The sequence below is a fragment of the Vipera ursinii genome (genome assembly GCF_947247035.1).
Source record: "Vipera ursinii genome assembly, chromosome: 1".
In the NCBI taxonomy this organism is placed as follows: domain Eukaryota; kingdom Metazoa; phylum Chordata; class Lepidosauria; order Squamata; family Viperidae; genus Vipera; species Vipera ursinii.
Genome location: NC_139512.1, coordinates 225,797,118 through 225,819,444, shown reverse-complemented (window position 1 = coordinate 225,819,444; position 22,327 = coordinate 225,797,118). Strand labels below are relative to the sequence as shown.

The 22,327-nt window shown below is 36.1% G+C and overlaps 1 protein-coding gene across 1 annotated transcript in view; it reads left to right on the top strand.

Moving 5' to 3' along the window:
- The window catches only part of CSMD1 (CUB and Sushi multiple domains 1), a gene marked incomplete at its 5' end in the record, with an annotated part of 1,146,395 nt that overhangs the window by 926,572 nt on the left and 197,496 nt on the right, over positions 1-22,327 (top strand). Inside the window, 2 exons of the mRNA XM_083350006.1 lie at positions 6,318-6,487; positions 12,601-12,757. Coding sequence (XP_083206132.1) covers positions 6,318-6,487; positions 12,601-12,757 — 327 coding nt within the window. The remainder of the gene's footprint in view (positions 1-6,317; positions 6,488-12,600; positions 12,758-22,327) is intronic.

The window sequence follows — 22,327 nt, the reverse complement described above, 5'->3', positions numbered from 1 at the left end:
CTGGGTGACCTTGGGCCAATGACCCTCTCTCAGATTAACCCGCCTCATACAGTTGTTGCTGTGGGGAAAAGTAGGAGGAAGGAGGAGGATTAGATATGTATACTGGGAGGCAAGGATGGTTGAGGTACTCTTGGGTTATGAGCTGGGGGAAGGGAAAACCTGCAAAGCAATAAGGGAAGATGTAAAACCTATAAAGGGAAGATGTAAGACCTATAAAGCCCTACATGGCATGGGTCCGGATTACCTACGGCAGCACCTGCTGCCAGCATCAACTTCCCTCTGTCCAGTGTGCTCCCACAGAGAGGGCCTCCTCAGGGTGCCTCCGATCAGAGAATGTCGATTGGTGGCCCCCAGGGGGAGGGCGTTCTCTGTGGGTGCGCCAGACCTATGGAACCGCTTGCCGGTTGAGCTCCAGGTGGCCCCCGACCTTCACTCCTTCCGGCGCGATTTAAAAACTTATTTATTTGAACAATCTGGCCTGGTCTGATGGGTTTGGGGTTGGATTTAGTTTTAACACAGTTTTATTATTGTATTATATTGGGCATAATTATTTAATTCTTTTTAACTCTTTTTAACTTTTGTATTTATAATTTTGATATTTATTGCCCTGTACACCGCCCTGAGTCCTTCGGGAGAAGGGCGGTATAAAAATTTAATAAATAATAATAAATAAACATTACGTAAGGAGTGGGGGAAAATAGACATGTCAGTGTAAATATGAAAAGGGGAAAGGGCACTGTCTAGATGGGAAAACTGAGTGGGGTGGAGAAAAGAAAAGGGAAAAAAAGAAAAGGTGGGATACAAATAAATAAAAAAACTAAAATAAATAGGAGAGACATCTAAACAACCAACTGGAGAAGTAGAAAGAGATACAAGAAGCAGTGGCGTAGCGTGGGTTGTCAGCACCCAGGGCAAGGCAAGTAATTTGCGCCCCCTAACCGCACTGCACGCCTGGCACCCCCCCTCCACAGTGGGCGGCGACCCGGCAGCTCGGATCGGATTCGCACAGCCAGCACTGCAGTGAGAGAGAGTGAGTGAGCCAGGCAGGGGCAGAGAGCTCTGAGTGCGAGCGCGCCCCACCAGATGTTGCGCCCGGTGCGGCCGGCCCCCCCTGCACCCCCCACGCTACGCCACTGACAAGAAGTAGAAAAGGCAGTGGCTGTGACAGTAAGCAAAGAGAGGCAACAACTGGAAGAAAGTGAAAAATTGGGTCTGGGAAGATATGGGGTATAACTGGCCATAGCAGACATACCACTGAACCCCATGATTTGCATTTTTTTTATCTGAATGAGGCTGACGGACTGTTGAGCTGAACATGGAATCATCAAACCATCAGATTAGCTTACTTTGTGCAGGACAGTGTATGTTAACCCTTAATAAGAGGATGGGAATGCTGGATTAAGTATGGTTTTGCACACCTATTTTAGACTCTGTTCAATTAATTAACAAGAACTGTTAGCTCAGGAGTGTCAAACTGCTGGCCCACAGGCCAGGTGTATCATGCTGAAACCACGCCCACCCCATTACCGGCAATGGAAAAAAAAATCATGATATGTTGCGACACGTCACGTGATGTTGCGAGTTTGACACCCCTGTGTTAGCTTCACAAACCTTTTCTCTCCAATTTGTCCAATTATCAGCATCTGTTCAGAGATTGCTTTAATTCAGCAAGAATTAAATTTCCCAGCCTCTGATTTTACTTCTTTATATTGCCCTTGTCCCTGATCATCCATCTTACTGTGGGTATTCCATCAGTTCCTGTAGCCTTCCAGCTTGGTAATTACCAGAGTACTGATCTAATTTCATCTTCTAGTACTAGAAATTCTTGTAAGTAGGAAATACCTTCTAAGGTATCTTAGATGTTGGCATATCTATTGTACCTTCCAGCTTTGTTTGATCTCCTTTGAATCAATTATTATAATGGTGGGCTTATACAAATGTGTGTATGCATAAGTCATTTTAATGGTTGTTTCACAAGTGAAGCCTGTTCATTATCAAACTAGAACCTAAGATAACTTCATATTTCTGTGCCTCAGTTAATTTAGAAATCAAGGGCTTGTATGTGGGCAATCAGAGTAATCAAGTCCTTGAAAATAAGGAATGAGCCATGACTTTGAAGGAAGTTGCATTACTAAGCAATAATTAATTCTAATACAATTCTTTTGCGCCACACGCCAATTAATTCACCACTGAGACCTCAGTTGATATACGATTTTAAACATACCTTTCTCTTTTTAACTAAAAGATTCAAAAGCATAGTCCATTCTGCCAAATAACAATGAAGAATATCTCCTTTCATTCTAACTCAGTGTCATTGGATTTTTTTTAAAAAATATGTTAGCACATACTCCTCTACGGTTTTAATGGAATACTTCTAAACATAATGGTGATTTTATCCTTTTGGATGTACATATCTTTGCATTTAATTTTACTTTCATGAAAAGAGCCATGGGAGATTATGTTTAAATATGATTACTGCTGTGAGACTACAGTATTATATGCACAAAAATGGAAAGACTGAAATATCCACATTGGAAGATTGGCTGATGAAGAACCAGCAGAGATGACAACATTAGCTTTTTTGATTAGAGAAAGATCAGTAGGTACATTTATTAGTAACTAGAAATCCTTTATAGACTTTTTGATAAAAAAGGAAAAAATGAAATTGTGATTTATGGTCTTGAAGATTTAAAAAGGTAGCTTATGGAAAGTAGGAAATTATGATGTAACCTTATAGGAAGGGTAATATAAATCCATTTAAAACTGCTGTCCAAAAATTTAGAATCTGTCCCTTTATAATCTTTTCTTTCTATCTTCTCTTTGCTTATTTACTATTCTGCCTTATTTTCTTTGTTACATTTGTAAATTTTCAATTGCTTTTATCTTAAAATTTTATTTAATAAAATCTATTATAAATAATAATTTTACTTTTATGAAGTATTAGCATGTTTTTCAGGCTTACAAAATAAATTCCTTAGTAGTTTCAGAAGTTTTTAATTTGTTGGACTAGACTAGACTAGATTAGACTAGACTAGACTAGAATAGAATAGAATAGAATAGAACCTATATCATGTCAGACAAGTAATTGTCCAGTCTCTTTTTAAAAACTTCCGGTGATGGAGCCCCCACAACTTCTGAAGGCAAGCTGTTCCACTGGTTAATTGTCCTCACTGTTAGGAAGTTTCTCCTTAATTCCAAGTTGCTTCTCTCTTTGATCAGTTTCCAACCATTTTTTCTTGTCCTGCCCTCTGGTGCTTTGGAGAATAAGTTGACCCCCTCTTCTTTGTGGCAGCCCCTGAAATGCTGGAATACTGCTATCATGTCACCCCTATTTCTTCTTTTCTTTAGACTAGCCAAACCCAAATTAATCACAATGCTAAAAATGAAAAAGTGTAATATGTCAGAATATATTTCTAAAGCTAATGGTACCCAAATATGATATTAATGCATGTTGCTTTTCTCTGTCATGTTTTTAGAGTTAATAAAATTACAGGAACCAAGTATGAACTGGTAACCTCTTATCTAAATGTACATGATGAAATGAAAGAATAATAAAATAATTCCTGTACATACCATGTCGATCTTTTAATTATCCATATGCCAGATACTTATTGTATCTTTTATCAATCCTTATTTTAACGGTTTCTGTCTAAAAAAGAATCTTTGGAATTTACCAATGAAAGAGACTTATTTAGTTAGGAAACAAATTTACATCGTTGTCCCGTTCAAATGCAGTGATTCTGGATGGCTTACAAAATAAAAATCCATAGTACAAAAGCCTGTAAACCCATTATCTCCTGTGGTAGGAACAAACACAGTCAAACCAGCCACTTCATCAGCTCTGTGTCAACCTGAGGTCACTGGGCCCGCTGACAGAATGATGTCTTTAAGGCCTTCTGGGAAAATATTAAGGTGGTGCCAGTCTTATTTTCAGGGGATTGATATTCCATAGGGAGGGAACCACCCTAGAGAATGCCCTTTTTCTTGGTCCCACTTAGGTATACTTCCCTGGTAAATGGCACAGTAACCAAACTTACTGAATTAGTCAAACTTAATACTTTTGAAATTACAGAGGGCAACATGGAACCAGTGGTGGGATTCAGCCAGCTCACACCACTTCGGCAGAACCGGTTGCTAATTTTTTGTTGCCCAGGCCCAGAATGGACTTCCGTAAGCAGCATCCACACAGAGAACCGGTTGTTCACATATTTGAATCCCACCACTGAATGGAACGAACCTTAATTTGGGGACTGTCCAGAATATGAACTGTGCAAATTATAAATTCATTCCACGTTTTGTTAAAATTGTATACTTAGTTACATTTTTGCCATCCATTCTCAGTCCTTCATGTGTTTGGAATGGAAGTTGGATAATAATTTTGATACTGACAGCCAGTTTGACCTAATGGTTCAGGGACCAGACTAGAATGCAGGAGAGAGTGAGTTCAAATCATACCTTAGCCATGAAAGCCAGCTGGGTGACCTGGGACCAGCCATTCTCTCTTAACCCAACCTACCTCACAGGCTTACTATTATGGGGAAAATAGGAGAAGGAAGGTGTATTGGATATGTTTGCTGCCTTGAGATATTTCTAAAAATAATTAAGGTGGGATACAAACAAACAAATAAATAACTTTATAAATAATTTTATTAACTCCAGTATAGAAACCTTATTTTCTCATTTCCTAAATTTGCTCCAAATTAAACCAGATTTGCAGAAAATAAGATTGTTTCTTCAAACAGAAATATATCCTGTTGTATACATTGGAATGTATGTCCAGACATAAAATAAATTTAATAAGCATCATTACTTCAAATTAACTGTTGATTTTGCTTATATATAGGAACAATACATCATTAAATCAAACTTTAATCTGTTTCTCTGTGGTGACCCCATTTTACAGAATCATGTTTCCTGGAGCTCTGGATGATGTTAATATAGAAAAGCAAAGATATGGCTTTTTTGAAGGGCCTTTGAGAATTAATGTTAGTTCATTTACTATATTGATACTAGTATATTGCAAATTATTTGTTATTTACTCATTTAAGCTGTTATACTGCTACATGATTATGTTTTTATTGTATTGTACTTTATTGGCAGTGACTTATTATAAGCAAACATAAGCTGCAAGATGTGCCAGTTTATAAGCAAATCCAAACCCCACAAATCCAATGAAGAAAAACATGTTATTTACAGTACTTATTTTACAGTTGAAAAAGCAGGTGTGACCTACCTGAGTTAAGGCCTTGCCAAACTAAGAATTCATTTTGGAAGCTACCTAGTTATGGCTAATAATTAGTTGGGTTAAATCACTTCATCTTATTCAAGTTATATTGTAATAATGTAAGTTAATAATAATATATGTTTAATATACTGTACCTTAAAGATTTTTCTTGGGAATCTAAACAGCTTTTTTTCCTGCACTATTAACCCATTTTTTGGAAACTGAATAGAAGGAAGTCACATTTTACTCTTTGTTTACTTATTCCTGAAAGCAGAGAAACAATTATAGATAATTCTTAACTTACAACACTTAATTTAGTGCCTGTTCAAAATTGCAACAGCAATGAAAAAAGTGACTGTTTTTCACACTTAGGACCGTTGCATCATCCCCATGGTCACATGACCAAAATTCAGGTGCTTGACAACTGACTCATGTTTATGATGGTTGTTGCATGGTCCCGGGGACATGTGATCAGTTTTTGAGAGCTTCTAACAAAGAAAATCAATGGGGAAGCCAGATTCATTTAACAGTTGTGTTACTGACTTAACTGCAGTGATTCACTTAACAACTGTGGCAAGAAAGGTCATATAATCGGGCAAAATTAACTTAACAAATGTCTTGCTTAGCAACAGAAATTTTGCGCTCAATTGTGATCGTAAGTTGAGGACTACCTGTATTAATATTATTCATTAATATATTAATATTAATATTCATTAATATTACTTTTATGTGTACATGTCCTTAAAATCATTGCTTTAAAGTGTAGTGAAACAAAATGCAGTTGAAAAAGAAAAGAAAAGAAACAACAGGGAAAAACTATCCAGATACAAATATTAAATTAATTTTGGTTGAAATATAAGAACTTGTTAATAAGAAAGTGGTGTCGGGTATGTCAAATAGTGAATACTTTTGTTCTAAGCAAAGTACTATCAAATAGCATTTTATACCAATACTTAACTTACGGTACTTATACTTTTCTTACATATAGAAAATATATTTTATAGTTTTGAAAATATTCAAGTTTTTTTTTTAAAAAAACACATTTGAAACAGATAATTAATCTTTTTTTTATTTATAAATATCTTTTATTTAGCTGAATGTGGAGCAAGTGTATCTGGGAATGAAGGAACATTGCTATCACCAAATTTTCCATCTAACTATGACAACAACCATGAATGCATCTATAAAATTGAAACAGAACCTGGGAAAGGCATCCACTTAAGAGCCAGAACCTTTAAACTGCATGATGGTGATACTGTTAAGGTAAATGTTTGAACCACACACTCTCATATACACCAATAATAAAACCCATCTAATCTACTTCAGCATATTCTCTGAGCTTTAGTACTTGAAATCAAGCTTCTTTGAATTGTTTTCTTCTGTAATATCCAATCTGAGATTCGGGGTCAATCTTGAATTGGTGATCTGTGGAATCCCACTTGAATATCCTTTGGCTTAAAGAAATAAAATGTTAGGACATTTGTTATTGTAAATCCAAGTTAACTTTAACTTGTCTGATTTGTGACTTTGCCTCATTCTAACATTCAGTGCATCCATGTCCGGATTGTACAATACATATAACAAACTTTCTCTAAAGTTTGAACATCTGATGCTCTTCAGATATACGTATTATCCCAATATATCTGAAGAGTACCAAGCTAAAAAAATAAATGTAAAGAATAATTTAAATAACTCTACAATCTAGCTTCTCAGTCCTTGTCCTAATGACATTTGATATTTGTTTTATTTTATTTATTCATTTACAATATTTATAGCTTGCTTCAAAGTGAAAAAACTGGGCAGGCACTTTAAAGTCATTCAGAACAATGCAATATGTACACTGTTCAAATTCCAATGTAGAAAAAGCAAACATTAAATAGCTAAATACTCAAGGTATTCCATTCTCTCATTTTGTTGCAACAGCAAGATTCCTGAGACTTAGTAGCCCCAAGCCAACTGGGTAAATCTTATTCTGTCCTGACTTTATTGTTATATTTGAGAAACAGAAACTTATTGACTTTCCAAAATCTGACATACAATATTTTCCCCTCTTGTCTAAATTAAAAATCCATGTTGTTGACTGAGGCAGCATAAATTTAGGGTCAAGACAGGAAACCTAAATTTAGAAAAGCCTGGAGAGGAATAGGATTTCAGGAATGGCTACAGGTCTGCATCTCTGTGAGAAAAAGAGATACAGATTTGCTGTCATGTGATCAGTTTTGTACAAGGTCATTTTGTTTTCTCATTTTCACTCATATTTGACTGAAAAATGGTAGAACTGGAGAAACTCAATCAAAAGATTACTGGGGAAATTATAGAAACATTGTTAAAGTGAAAATAATACGTACAGGTAGTCCTGGGGTTATGACCATTTGTCCAGCAACTTTTCAAATTAATGACAGAGTTGAATAATGAGGATTTACAAACTGGTCTGCAAAAATGCAGCCATCACAGGGTACCACAGTTATATTATCACAATCATTTTTAAATACTTTGTAAACCGCCCTGAGTCCTACGGGAAAAGGGTGGTATATAAATTCAATAAGCTTAAACAATCCAGGTATTCGGGTGCCAAGCTTGTGATTTTACAATGTTGCAGTGAATCATAGTTACATTATCACTATTTGCAATTTTCCCTGCCATTTTCCCACAAGCAAAGTCAGTGGGGAAGTCAGCAGGGAAGGTCACAAGTCATCCCCACTGCTTTTTCTCCCATGGAATCCTGCTATCCTATGCTCTGGAGTGGCCCTTGCTGGCCGTCCTGCACACATTAGTGCCTGCTCTTGAACCCTTACAGCATACCTCTGGCCTGCCCATAGCTCTTGCCTGGCAGCCTTCTGTCCTAGAACTCCAGTTGCATAAGATTCTCTCTTAACAACTCGTATGATCTCTGGGTCACAACCGCAACTAGGACTTCCCAAATGTCTGTCATTAAGAGATGTAGCCATGCGGTATCACACTTTAAGACATGACTTAGCAACATACTGTATATTCTGGTCCTAATTGCCATTGAAACCTGAAGGGTTATGTGTAGCTTGAAAATATTTGCACTGATATCTTTGAAGACTGGCCTTTCCCTCATTTCTGTAAGCTCTAATCCCCTTAAAGTGGAAAGCGGGGGGGAAAAAGAAATGGTGAAATCACTTTAATAACTGGGATTATAGAATAATTCATAATTCAAAACTTCTTGCACTGATTTCCAGGGTGGATTTTATCCCTTCCTAATGGTCTAGCTTTCTTGCAGATTTCTTGAGTTTACACATTTTTTTTTCTGTTTTACTGATTCATTTATATTCTGATCTTTTAGAACTACTCCTATAGGTTTATCTATTCCATCTAACTAACTCCTATTTTTAAAACATTTTATAGCTCTCTAATATTCTTTGTTTTTGTATAACCTATGTTTTTCATATAACATTCTAACAGATTTTCAGTTCTATCTGAGATCTGTATCTTTTGGTCCACTATCAATTACCTCTCCTTTGCTGTCTTTGTTGATGAGTTAGTCTCTCTGACTCAGCTGGACTTGGCCATCTTTATTACAGCCACAGACTAGCATAAGGCCATTATAGTATTGAAACTGTTCCCAACCAAGCTTTAAATATTAGTAGTATCTGACACACAAGGATATTCAAATAATGCTATTGTTTTTAATATGGACTAATATACTAGTTCAGGGGTACCCAACCCCCAGACCACAGGCCATTACCGGGCCTTGAGCCTTTCAAAACTGGGCAGCGTAAGTGGCGGGTGACTTCACATGCATGCATTCCACTCATGCAAACAGTGGGCGACTGTATGAGCACGTTCCATTTGTGGGGGCATGCCCTCTCTCTTCCCCCCACTGGTTCGCAAAGCTGAAAAGGTTGGGGAACTCTGTACTAGTCCATACTAGTATACTTTCTGTTTCATAGCACCTACCATCTGCAATAACATTCTCCCTGAAATCTGTATAGCCACACCCCAGCCATCATTTTAAAAAGCCCTGAAGACCTAGTTGCCAGGACATCATATGAACCCACTTCTGAATCTGAGTGGTCAGTTTTAGTCTTAGAGTGTTTCATCATGCCCAACTGACATAGCCATTTGTGTGATGTTTTAAATTTTTATTTTGTTGTCCTAACCTTTTGAAGATGTCTAGAATCTTTCTTTTTTCTTTTCTTTTCTTTTCTTCTTTTTTTTGAGGGAGGAATGAGCAGAGAAATGCATTTAATAATTAAATTTATACCTCCTGGACTAACTCTAGACTGGAACTTGAACATGCATTCATGGCTGTGGAGGAGAAAGCGATCACCAAGGGTGCATTAGCCGGTGTGCCAGTTGTAGCTCTAACATTTGAGGATAAGAGTAATCCCAAGTTTTGTCCTCATACTGCTACTACTGCAATGGAAACCACCTGGAAGCTGCAACTGGTACAAAAGGTTGCAGCCTGGTTCCAGTACATGTTAATTACCAAGAGCATATCACACTGTGCTGGCTGCCAAAAGGTTTCAAAGTGCAAATCAAAGTATCTGTTGTAATTCTATACACTCTCTCCTCATTTAGCAATTACCTTGGTTTGCATCCATTTGCAAATATGTTGGTACTAAATCCATTTTCCAATCATCATGCATTTACAAATTTAATGCAGCTGCAACAATGCAATCAGTGACAGTAATACTTGTGTAGTGAAACAACAAAACTTTATCTGAATGAGATGGCAGCAACCAGTGATCTTTGAGGCCTCTCTCTTTCTCTCTCTCTCCCCCCTCCCTCTTTCACTTAGTGACAATTTCACTTGGAAAGGGTTATTGGCAGTGATGGGAATCAGCTGGTACGCACCAGTTTGGCAGAACCGGTAGCTAAATTTTGCTGAGTTCAGAGAACTGGCTGAATGCACACTGCTTCCGGAAGTCCAGTCTAGGACTCAGAGGTCTGGAGGAGGCCTCCCAGGCCTAGAATGGCCCACCAGAAGTGCATGGATGCCACTTCCAGAAGTCCGTTCTAGGCCTCGAAGGCCCAGGCCTGCATCCAATAAGAGAATTGGTTGTTCAGGTATTTGAATCCCACCACTGATTATTGGAATGAAACTTGTCCAGTAAATGATGAGTGGGTGTAATGCCCTTTATGGCTTCGCACTAAAGTACATACAGAACCACCAAGTTACCTGTTTAGAACTGATTTTGTCCAGTACATTGACTGCAGGAAAGCTTTTGAGAATCTCACATATTTATGAGGCAAAGTGAGAATTCTGGCACTGTTTTCTATAATGGTTCCAAAATTGTTCCAAACATCATACTAGCCACACTGTATTGGCATACCAGAAAATATTAACAATTAAATTGTTCTGCATGGCCTTTGGTGGCTGATGTTTTCTTGCTAGTATTGGCTGATGTCCAATTCTCTGATTTTCATTTGAAATATAGTGTGTGATAGGTAAAGGTAAGTTAATTATAATTTAATTATATGTTAACAATATGGAGCTGATAGCATTTGTTTGTTTTGGGAACTTCAAAAAATTGGGGTGTTTTTATTGTTTTAGACTTATCTTGCATGTTTTATTAAATATAAACCATTTCAGATAAATGGTTCTCCAATCTCTTTTTAAAAACCTCCAGTGTTGGAGAACCCACAACTTCTGGATGCAAGTCGTCCCACTGATTAATTGTTCTGTCAGGAAATTTCTCCTTAGTTCTAGGTTGCTTCTCTACTTGATTAGTTTCCATCCATTGGTTCTTGTCCTGCCTTCAGGTGTTTTGGAGAATAAGTTGATTCTTTTTTTCTTGGTGGCAGCCCCTGAAATGTTGGAACACTGCTGTCCTGTCACCCCCTAGTCCTTCTTTTAATTGAACTAGACATATCCAATTCCTGCAACCGTTCTTTATATTTTGTAGCATCCAGACCCCTAAATTAGAGGTATAAGTAAAATATACATTAACTTTCACATGGCCTGAATGTTTCAGTTTTCACTTTTCTTTTTTTTAAATGCCAAAGTTTTTTAAAAGGAACATTTTAAAAGATTACTAAATGCAAATTTTGAACAATTTCTGTTCAGAATAATGAGGAAATGGCACAGAAATTATGTATGAATATAAGTGTAAAAATGAAACAGACTACACAAAACAATACACAGATATCCAAAAGTAGACCTGGCTCATTGGGACCTACCTCAGATAAATGTCTTGTATAACTGGAAGGAAATTTCTTAAATATAATATGAATAAATTATGAGGTGAAACATCATGCTATACTAATTCATTCCTAATATTATTTTAATAGTGTGTGATATTTTTTTTATTCAGCCGCATAAAGCTATTTTAACATTGTTCCTATTTATGGACTAATTTTGCAAAGGATGACTTCAAAAGTAGTTCATATATGTATTATTTTCTCTCTCTCTTTTACTCTCTGGATTTGGGTGTGTGGACTTTTGCAGTAATAGGATTTAGAACCTAGACCCTTTCCTCCAAAGGAAGGCATAAAATTTAATTCAAAATTTGGATGATAATAAAGATATCAAAATTTTACAAACATATCCAAAGTGTCTTTCCATCCTGCTAATAATATAAACCAGCTTCGATTCTCCAATGAAGATCAAAATGGATTATTCAGTACTTTTCTATTTCATGTTCTTGCAACTGAAATTAAGAAGTATTTAAAAATGTTTAATCAGGGTACGGAAAAATTGGCCATTTCAAGTAATGATCTTGGAAATGTGTACATGATTGAAACATTCAGGTAAGTATGGTTCTTAGTTTGGGAGTTTAGCTCCCTCTCCCCCCCACCCATAACTGTTGAGATGTTCAAGTCTTCATTCCTTTTCTGTGACTTTAGCCATTATAAATGCACATCATGAATTAAGAATATTAAAAGTAAATTCAAGTTTTTCAGTCTAGTACTAAAAATAAACTTGGTGCTTTTTGCCAGGGCTGCTGCTTCAGTCCTGTTTTTAATTCATTTAGCAGTGATCAGACTGGTGTATGTCATTTCCCCCCCCCACACACACACACACAGACAGACATACACATCAATGTGCTTAGAAAAAGCATCTTCACAGAAATGCCATGAAGCACTTTCAAACTTTTGAAACAAAAATTCCAAATGGATTCTGAAGACAAAAGGAGATGGAGTTGATAAATGTCAAGGAATCAAGCCATAAATACAGACTTGTTTTATTTAAAAAATGGCTGGATGGGAAGTAGTGTGCTATCATGTAAATGAACTGCATAGCCAGTATATGGCAAAAAATGAAAAGGATTGTTCTCTTTTCCTATGTTTTGTTTGAAATTTTTGATGATTTTTAGTTAATTGTACATGAACATCTATCTATTAGATAGCAGAAGCTTTAAAATAAGTTTTTTTAAATGTGTTAAACTGTATTGTATTTTATTTTATAGGTGTATGATGGAAAAGACAGTTCATCACGTTTGTTGGGAACTTTTACAAAAATAGAATTGCTAGAACTCATTCTTAATAGCACATCTAACCATTTATGGATAGAATTTAACAGTAATGGATCAGATACAGACCAAGGTTTTCACCTCACATATACAAGTAAGTGGTATTAACGTGAGAGGGAAATGGGGAGAAATAGAGTTACAAAAAAAGCAACTGAGCCATAACAATGCTTAACACAAAATCCTAAGAACTATTATTAATACCTATTGTGTTTATGAGATTGCTCCTTAATTCTTTTCAATACTAGAAAAGAGAGAATCTTAAAGAAAATGCTTAAAAGTAATTTTCAATATCAGTACATTATTTTGTGAAAATAACAGTCAATGTAAATAGAAAAGAGAGAGCCGGTTTGGTGCAGTGGTTAACTTGATGGAAATGGTGAGTTCTAAACTTGCCTTAGGCCTCAAAGCCAGTTGGTCAGTTTAAGTCAGTCACTCTCTCTCAGCCCAAATCATCTCACAGGGTTATTGTGGGGAGAATAAAGGAGGAAGAAGTATTAGATATGTTTATCGCCTTGAGTTGCATATATAAAAAGTGGGATATAAATATAAAAAAATAAGATAGTGTTATCAACCTTTGTTAAATGCAACAATTACCTGTAGATTTGTAATGTATGGGTAGCTTTTATTACAACTGACTATTTAATATTATACTGTTCTGTTAAAATAAATATTTGTATTTTGGCAATGCTGTTACTGGGGTCCATTGGTCTCTAGCTTCAACAATCAAATACAAGAAAGCATCAGTATTAAAATTGATGGTAGATTTCCTTCTACCATCAGGAGAAAAGTTATGAGAAAATTTGTTCAAAGTACCAACTTGTCACTTTAATTTTTTTAAGAGGCACTCGTCATTTTCATTTTATATTTTCATATTTTTTTTATTCTATCTTCTTCAAAACAGTTCAGCATAGTGTAGATGAGGTAAATTGAAAACTATTAGATGGATTAGCTTTGAGTCTTGATAAATAAATAAATAAATAAATAAACTTTTATTGTCAAAGTACAACATGTGTACATTGAAATTAGCTGAGCCTCCCCCTGTGTGTCTTCCTTTCCCTCCTCTGCTTTTCAACCAAACAAATAATAAGGTATCATGTGGCACAATGAGAATGCAGACACATACACACACATAAACAAAAATCACCATAATTATTAACAACTACAATAATTTTAAATTGTCTGTGATTAGTTGCTTTTTGAGGGAATGACTTATCCCTCAACTCTGCTATTTTGAATCTGTCTTTCTAGATACATGCAATGTGTTTTGTTTTGTTTTCATTAAAAAAATAACAATATTAGACACTCAGCTCAGACATGTAATAAACACTGCAGGGCACTGGCATTCATTCTTTTCACTATGCTGTTCTCACAAAAAAGTGCTCTCTTTCTTCAAAGCAATTATTTGTTCTAATAAGGTTAATATTTTTTCTTCTGTTATGTGAGATACATTTGGGAGCATTTTGGTTTTGTTTTTTTTTTAAAAAAAATAGCATGTTTCCAAAGCAGATCTACTTTATAGGTTTGTTTTTAGTTTTTTTTTCTTTCTCTTAAGGTTCCAAACCCAGAATTCTTGGTTTTGTTTTATTTTTAGTTTTATTTTAATTCCATTTATATCCCACCCTTCTCCGAAGACTCAGGGCGGCTTACAAGTTTAGCCTTCATTCTATGTATATGCCTGCTTGTTAGGGCTTTCACACACACCCCCAAGCGGCATTATTACAAAGTCAGCTTAATAATAAATAAATTGCCCCCAACAATCTGGGTCCTCATTTTACCTACCTCGGAAGGATGGAAGGCTGAGTCAACCTTGTTAGTCATACAGGTAAAGGAAGTGTGAAAACTAAAGTTTGCTGATAATATTTTTACTAAAAATTTATTCTCTATTTTAATCATTAACTTTTGTTCCAATACAACTGTATTGGGTGTGTGTGTGTGTGTGTGTGTGTGTGTGTGTGTGTGTGTGCGCGCGCGCGTGCACACGCTAAGAAGTCCTTTTAAGTTAGTTAGGATTCAGAACCTTTCAGGGTCATTTCTCCTTTTTCAAAATTTTCTAAATAAGGTCTGGTTCTAAAGTTGGCATCGTTGTCCTACTTTTTTTTTCTGCTGATACAAATGTTGCGTGGTTACACAGGGCAACAAAGATTTTGCTTTCTGAACACTTTTGACTATACCTTACAAATTTTTGGCTGCTAATCACAAAAAAACCCTGTAATTTAACCTATCATGGACTGTTTATAGAAATCTTATGTTTTTACAAAATGATAATGTTAAGCCCTTCAGTACCTGGTGGCTATGCTGCACATATGAAATAATGGAACTGTTGTTGAAGCACATCCAATATATCAAGTATAACTGGAACATCTGTGGAGATCTAAAAGCAGTGGCTCTGCTTCTCAGATTGGAGTTTGGATGTACCAAGTACTTTTGTTACTTATTCAAATGGGACAATCCTTCACTCAAGTCGCATTATGTTAAAAAGAAATGGCCACTCTAAAAGAATGTGGTTCCTGGACAGAAAAATGTGGTACATGAACCACTTGTTGACCGGACTAAGTAATTTTTGCCTATGCTTCACATAAAACTTGGGCTGATGAAACATTTTGTGAAAGTGATGAACAAAGAAGATGAAAGTTTTCATTATTTGAGACAAATATTTTCAAAAATAACTGATGACAAGATTAAGGAAGGCATTTTTGTTGGTCCACAGATCAGATATATCATCAATGACAAGCAGTTTGAAGATATGTTAGTGAGATCAGAGAAGATCACCTGGAAAGCATTCAAGGATGTCACAGAGAATTTTCTTGGCAAACTACAGAGCACCAAACTACCTTCAGCTGGTTGGCAGCATACAAAATCACGAAGTACAACATGTCACTGAAAATTTATTTTCTGCATTCACACTTGGACTTCCTGAATATCTAGGTGTAGTCAGTGATGAACACGTTGAAAGTTTTTTATCAGAATATTGTCACAATGGAAAAATAGAATCAGGGCAACGGGAATCCATTAATGCTGGCTGATTATTGTTGGACACTGCAGTGAGATGTGTTGGACACTGAATATAAATTAAAATCAGCAGGAAAATACTTTTAGCTCTTTTGAACATATGTATCATGTTGGAAACATTATGCAACTAAATACATAACAGTCATTGAAATCTTATTTCATATTTCTCAAGATTTCCACGTGATACAGGCATTCTGAAATTATTTTTGTGTTCAGTTTGAAGGAGTCTATCATAAGCATCAAAAGGTTTTCAGGATGCAGGATTTTTTTTGGGGGGGGGAATTATCCAGCATCTATAGTATGCTGCAAGGTAGGTGGAAGTATGGTCCTTCCTCCAGTGTCTGAAAAAGTGAAGTGTCATATGGCTGAACCTTATTAATCAAGTCTTTGAGCTGTGAGCTACAAGAGACAACTAACTGGGTTCTGTTCTGATTCTGCAGTTTCTCTGCTAATAGTTCCTTCCTGGGAATCGATTTGGGTCTATTGATTTGTCTATTAATCTTGTTGTGTGGCTAGTTCAGTTTTCTGGATTCCTGGTTTAAGTTCGTCAGTTGAGCATCTTTGTCAATATGTAATTTTAGTGTAGTATGTAAATATTAACATCCACAAACAGAATAGAGAAATTTTAGAGAAACATATGGAAGTGAAAACAACATAATGATCTATTAAGCCCAATACTTTCAACAAGTTTCTAATTTAAGCTATACATTGTGTTGTTGCTTGATATATTACTGCATTCTGGAGCATGGTAGTATTGTCCTGAATTTGGACTTTCTGTGACTACTAAAAATTACTTTTCCCTCTATTACCAGGATAGCTTAACTACCTCACAATATATATCATATTTCTCTATTTATGAGAGTAATAAGCAAATGTTTCCCTCTCTTTTTAACAGTTACAATATGTTTATTTATATTTTTTTTATTTTTTTCCACATGGTATGGAAGTGTAAAATCATTCTGGAGTGCTGGTGATTAACTTATGATAACTAAGAAGTAAATAAAGTACGCCTAAGTATTAACACTGACATTATAAAAAAATCAAAAAAATACCACAAGGAAAACATGTAAAACATGGTGTCACCATATTTATGGTGTTTGCCTCATTCTACCTGAAATTGTTTATTTTTTAATCTTTGAAAATAGAGAAAGATATAAAAATTGTGCATATTCCATAACACCCATTATTATTAATGCACACAGGCACACATACACACACACACACAAGATTTCTGTGTATAAGTTCAAACACAATCTTCTTAGAACAAAAAAAATAACATGTGCTATTTCTTCAGTATTATTTCCAAATTTGAAGTAAAATCAAGTTATACAGGTGAAACTCAAAAAATTAGAAGATCGTGCAAAAGTTCATTTATTTCAGTAATGCAACTTAAAAGGGGAAACTAATATATGAGATAGACTTATTACATGCAAAGCAAGATAGTTCAAGCCCTGATTTGTCATAATTGTGATGATTATGGCTTACAGCTCATGAAAACCCCAAATCCAGAATCTCAGAAAATTAGAATATTGTGAAAAGGCGCAATATTCTAGGCTCAAAGTGTCCCACTCTAATTAGCTAATTAAGCCATAACACCTGCAAAGGGTTCCTGAGCCTTTAAATGGTCTCTCAGTCTGGTTCAGTAGGAATCACAATCATGGGGAAGACTGCTGACCTGACAGTTGTGCAGAAAACCATCATTTACACCCTCCATAAGGAGGGAAAGCCTCAAAAGGTAATTGCAAAAGAAGTTGAATGTTCCCAAAGTGCTGTATCAAAGCACATTAATAGAAAGTTATGTGGAAGGGAAAAGTGTGGAAGAAAAAGGTGCACAAGCAGCAGGGATGACTGCAGCCTGGAGAGGATTGTCAGGAAAAGGCCATTCAAAAGTGTTGGGGACTTTCACAAGGAGTGGACTGAGGCTGGAGTCAGTACATCAAGAGCCACCACACACAGACCGATCCTGGACATGGGCTTCAAATGTCGTATTCCTCTTGTCAAGCCGCTCCTGAACAACAAACAACGTCAGAAGCATCTTACCTGGGCTAAAGAAAAACAGACCTGGTCTGTTGCTCAGTGGTCCAAAGTCCTCTTTTCTGATGAGAGCAACTTTTGCATCTCATTTGGAAACCAAGGACCCAGAGTCTGGAGGAAGAATGGAGAGGCACACACTGCAAGATGCTTGACGTCCAGTGTGAAGTTTCCACAGTCTGTGTTGATTTGGGGAGTCATGTCATCTGCTGGTGTTGGTCCACTGTGCTTCATTAAGTCCAGGGTCAACGCAGCCATCTACCAGGAGTTTTTGGAGCACTTCATGCTTCCTTCCACAGACAAGCTTTATGGGGATGCTGACTTCATTTTCCAGCAGGACTTGGCACCTGCCCCACTGCCAAAAGCACCAAAACCTGGTTCAATGACCGTGGGATTACTGTGCTTGATTGGCCAGCAAACTCGCCTGACCTGAATCCCATAGAGAATCTATGGGGCATTGCCAAGAGAAAGATGAGAGACATGAGACCGAACAATGCAGAAGAGCTATTGAAGCATCCTGGTCTTCCATAACACCTCAGCAGTGCCACAGGCTGATAGCTTCCATGCCACGCCACATTGAGGCAGTAATTGCTGCAAAAGGGGCCCAAACCAAGTACTGAGTACATATGCATGCTTATACTTTTCACAGGTCCGATATTGTTCTATGTACACTCCTTGTTTTATTGATTGCATGTAATATTCTAATTTTCTGAGATTGTGGATTTGGGGTTTTCATGAGCTGTACGCCATAATCATCACAATTATGACAAATGACAGCTTGAACTATCTTGCTTTGCAGGTAATGAGTCTATCTCATATATTAGTTTCCCCTTTTAAGTTGCATTACTGAAATAAATGAACTTTTGCACGAGATTCTAATTTTTTGAGTTTCACCTGTATCTGCAGCTGCAGGGTTCTTGGTGTGTGCATGTATATGTCTTAATAATTTCATGAGTATTTTTCTCCAATTAAAACTTCCCTTGCCATGATACCAGTAGTCATTGTGGAGAGTAGATATAACCTCAGGCATCCCTGCAGCTGAGCCTATCTTTAAATTTCTAAAACCAATTGGAAAGTTTTATCTCTGCAGTATTAGGTGACGTTATTTTCTGTTGTCTGGCTGGGTACCTTTAAAGTTAAAATGGTGTTGAAAATCAAATAAGAATAACCTTATACACTAGGCTGCAATAAATAAGAAATGAGGCACAGAGAATTTGGGAAATAAATTAATTAGAAACAATGATATACAATATATAAAATCGTAAATTGCAAATGAATTAACTATCTGATCATAAACTAGATAAGCAGAAATTAATGCCATAGAATGTGATTTAAATTTCCATTGTTTTTTGTTAATATGATCCAATACATACCTCTTATTTATTAAAGATCTTCAGATTTGACACTTTGCTCCTTATCTTTTTGTTCTACATTTTTTTTCTACTGATTACCTTTTAAATATTTGTCATCACTAATAGTTTAAATCTATTATTTCAACTTCTGCTTGAAATTAAATTCCTCACTATATTATATTTTATATTATTTTCCCTCTATTTAAGCATTACCAGGTTGACTAGAGATAAAAACAGAGTGTTTCTGAAATGTTCTGTTGTACTTTACAACTGAGACAGGATAGTATCGCTTATTTTTGTGAAACACTATAATATATAGGCTTTGCTTCAATGTGGAAGGAATGGGTCCTGGTTAGAATGTCTAGAAAATCCAATGTCTTCTAGAAAAATGCATTGAGAGCCACACTGCAACAATCATTTAACAACATAAAATATTAGGAAGAGTGCCATTTTATTAGTTCTGATTAATTAGCATATATTATCCTTTTATCACTAGATGCAATTTTTGAGAAGCAATGAGAACAGACCACCTAACAATTGTCTTCTTGCAAAAAGTTGTTTTCTTTTGTTTTAATTTTCATGTGTCATATTCAAACAATTAAATATGAAGTTCAGATGGTAATCCTGCAATCTTTAAGGGAAACCTTCACATTCCACCACTATCAAAAGTCATTTCAAGTAATAGCATGATATAGGCTTTCTATAAGTACAGCATTTAGCTTATGATACTTTTTGACCTGGAATTACACTTCACTCATACTCTTGTCTGATTTTCAGTGCTGCCTGACCTCTGTATTTTGATATGAGTATAGTATGTTTGATGTCTCTTCTCCTCTCCTCTCCCTCCCCTCCCTCTACCCCCCCATTAATTTTTTGCATGGTCATATATCCTTGATTACCCTTCTATGTAAATATGTACATGTATATATAAGCCTAACTGATATGGAAATAAAAGTATCTTAGATCAGGCATGTCAAACTCGCGATGTCATGTGAAATCATGCGATGTATCATTACTTTTCCCCCATTGCCAGCAATGGAGTGGGCACAGTTTCAGGATGACACATCCAGGCCGTGGGCCGGCAGTTTGACATGCCTGTCTTAGACCATCAATCAGAACAGAGCTGGAAGGGATTTTGGAGGTCTTCTAGTCCAATCCCCTTCTCAAGCAGGAGGCACTATACATTTCAGATAGGTCCAGTCTTTTCTTAAAAACATCCAGTGATGAAGCACTTACAGCTTCTGAAGGCAAGCTGTTCCACTGGTTTAATTGTTCTCACTATTAGGAAGTTTCTCCTTAATTCCAGGTTGCTTCTCTTCTTGATTACTTTCCATCCATTGTTTCTTGTCTTGCCTTCTGGTCCTTGGAAAATAAGTTGAACCCCTCCTCTTTGTGGCAGCCCCTTAAATACTGGAATACTGCTATCTTGTCACCCCAATCTTTCTTTTCTCTAGACCAGGAGTGTCAAACTCACAACATCATGTGACGTGGTGCGATGTATCGTGACTTTTTTTTCATTGCCGGCAATCAGGTGGGCGCAGTTTTGCCACCACGCATCTGGCCTGCTCTAGACTATCCATAGACACCCCTGCTCTGGACTATCCATACCCAATTCAGGCAACTGTTCTTCATATCTTTAGTCTCCAGACCTTTAATCATCTTACTTTCTCCTTGTTTGCATTTTTTCCAAATTCTCAACATCTTTTTTATAATGTGGTGACCAAAATTGAATGAGGTATTCCAGGTATGGTCCTACTAAGGATTTATAAAGTGGTACTAATACTTCATGTGATTTTGATTCTATGTCTCTATTTATACAACCAAGAATTGTATTAGCTTTTTTGGCTGCTGCCGCATATTGCTGGCTCATATTTAAGTGATTGTCTACTAGCACTCCAAGATCCCTCTCACAGTTATGGTTGTTGAACCAGGTTTCACCTAATTCGTGTTTGTACCTTTGCCTAGGAAACAATATTGTACTTTTTACAATACATTGTATTATACAAGATATTGTACACTATGAAAATAAAGTAGAAATGGTGCAGATGTTACCTTACCATTTTTTTAGAACAGAAGGACTCATTAGATCACTGCTCATAACTGTGTACCAACAAGAGTTACCTTGAGATAAAATGGACATCCATTAAATTTTACAAATAAATAATTGTGCATTTCTTATTGGGAGGTTTATTATATAAGAATGAAGAGGGTGTTAAGGATCTTGTTAAAATAATAACTTGGAAATATACTAAATTTCATGATTATGATCATGACCAGATAAGGGTTAGAAAAAAAGTATTACAGTAATAGGAGAAATGAAAGTTTAAAGTTAGTATTTTATATAAAAGGAGAAACAGCTTCAGTTACTATGGCTACTTTGATTCCTACAGGATTTTATTGTGAACTAATGACCACTGCCTCATATATAAAAAGGGAATTATAAAGTAGAGACCTCAGATTCCTGAAGAAGACAAAATATAATTTCAAAAAAATATATAATTTTAGGATTAGGATTTTTTTAAAAATATGTTTATTTGGTCAAGGAACAATAAAATTTAAAATAATGTAAAATCAAATGGGTGAGGTAAAAGACCAACAAAACAAAATATCTCTGTAATAAAAGTGTAACATAAGCTATTGTAATGATGTTAATAACTGTGCAAGTATATGTCTGAAATAATACTATCAAATAAAAATACATGTCATCTAAAACAAGAACAAACACGAAAACTTGAAGTGATTAGTAAAGCAAAAGAGGTAATTCTTGTGACCAGTTATGACTCCTTCACTGTGGCAGCACAGAATTTGACTATTAAACAGGTAACGAGGTATTTTGAATCTTATAGAACTTTCCCATAGAAATTATTGGCTTCCTGGAAATTTACATATTAGAGGCAGAATATGAACAGACCTAATATTTTACAGAATTTACAGTATAACAATATATGATAAATGGACTAGACCTTGTCACCATGTGGGCAGGTGCACTCAGGTTATAGAATGTTGGACTATCTGCCTTGCAACAATGTGGATGGTAAAAAAATTATGTATGGCTTTAAAAAATGCTGCTCCCAGACTTGGAAAGTTAGATATTGAAAGTGTTTTGTTGGTTGTCAAGTGCCCTTGTTCATCCAATTTGTTCCATGTTGGGCATTAATTTATCTTCCTCCAGGAGGATGATTACCTGGATTATAGGCATCCATATCCTAAGCCTTAACTGAGCATTTGCTATTCCTTGGAATTCAAAGGGGTTTTTTTTGAGGTTATTTCCC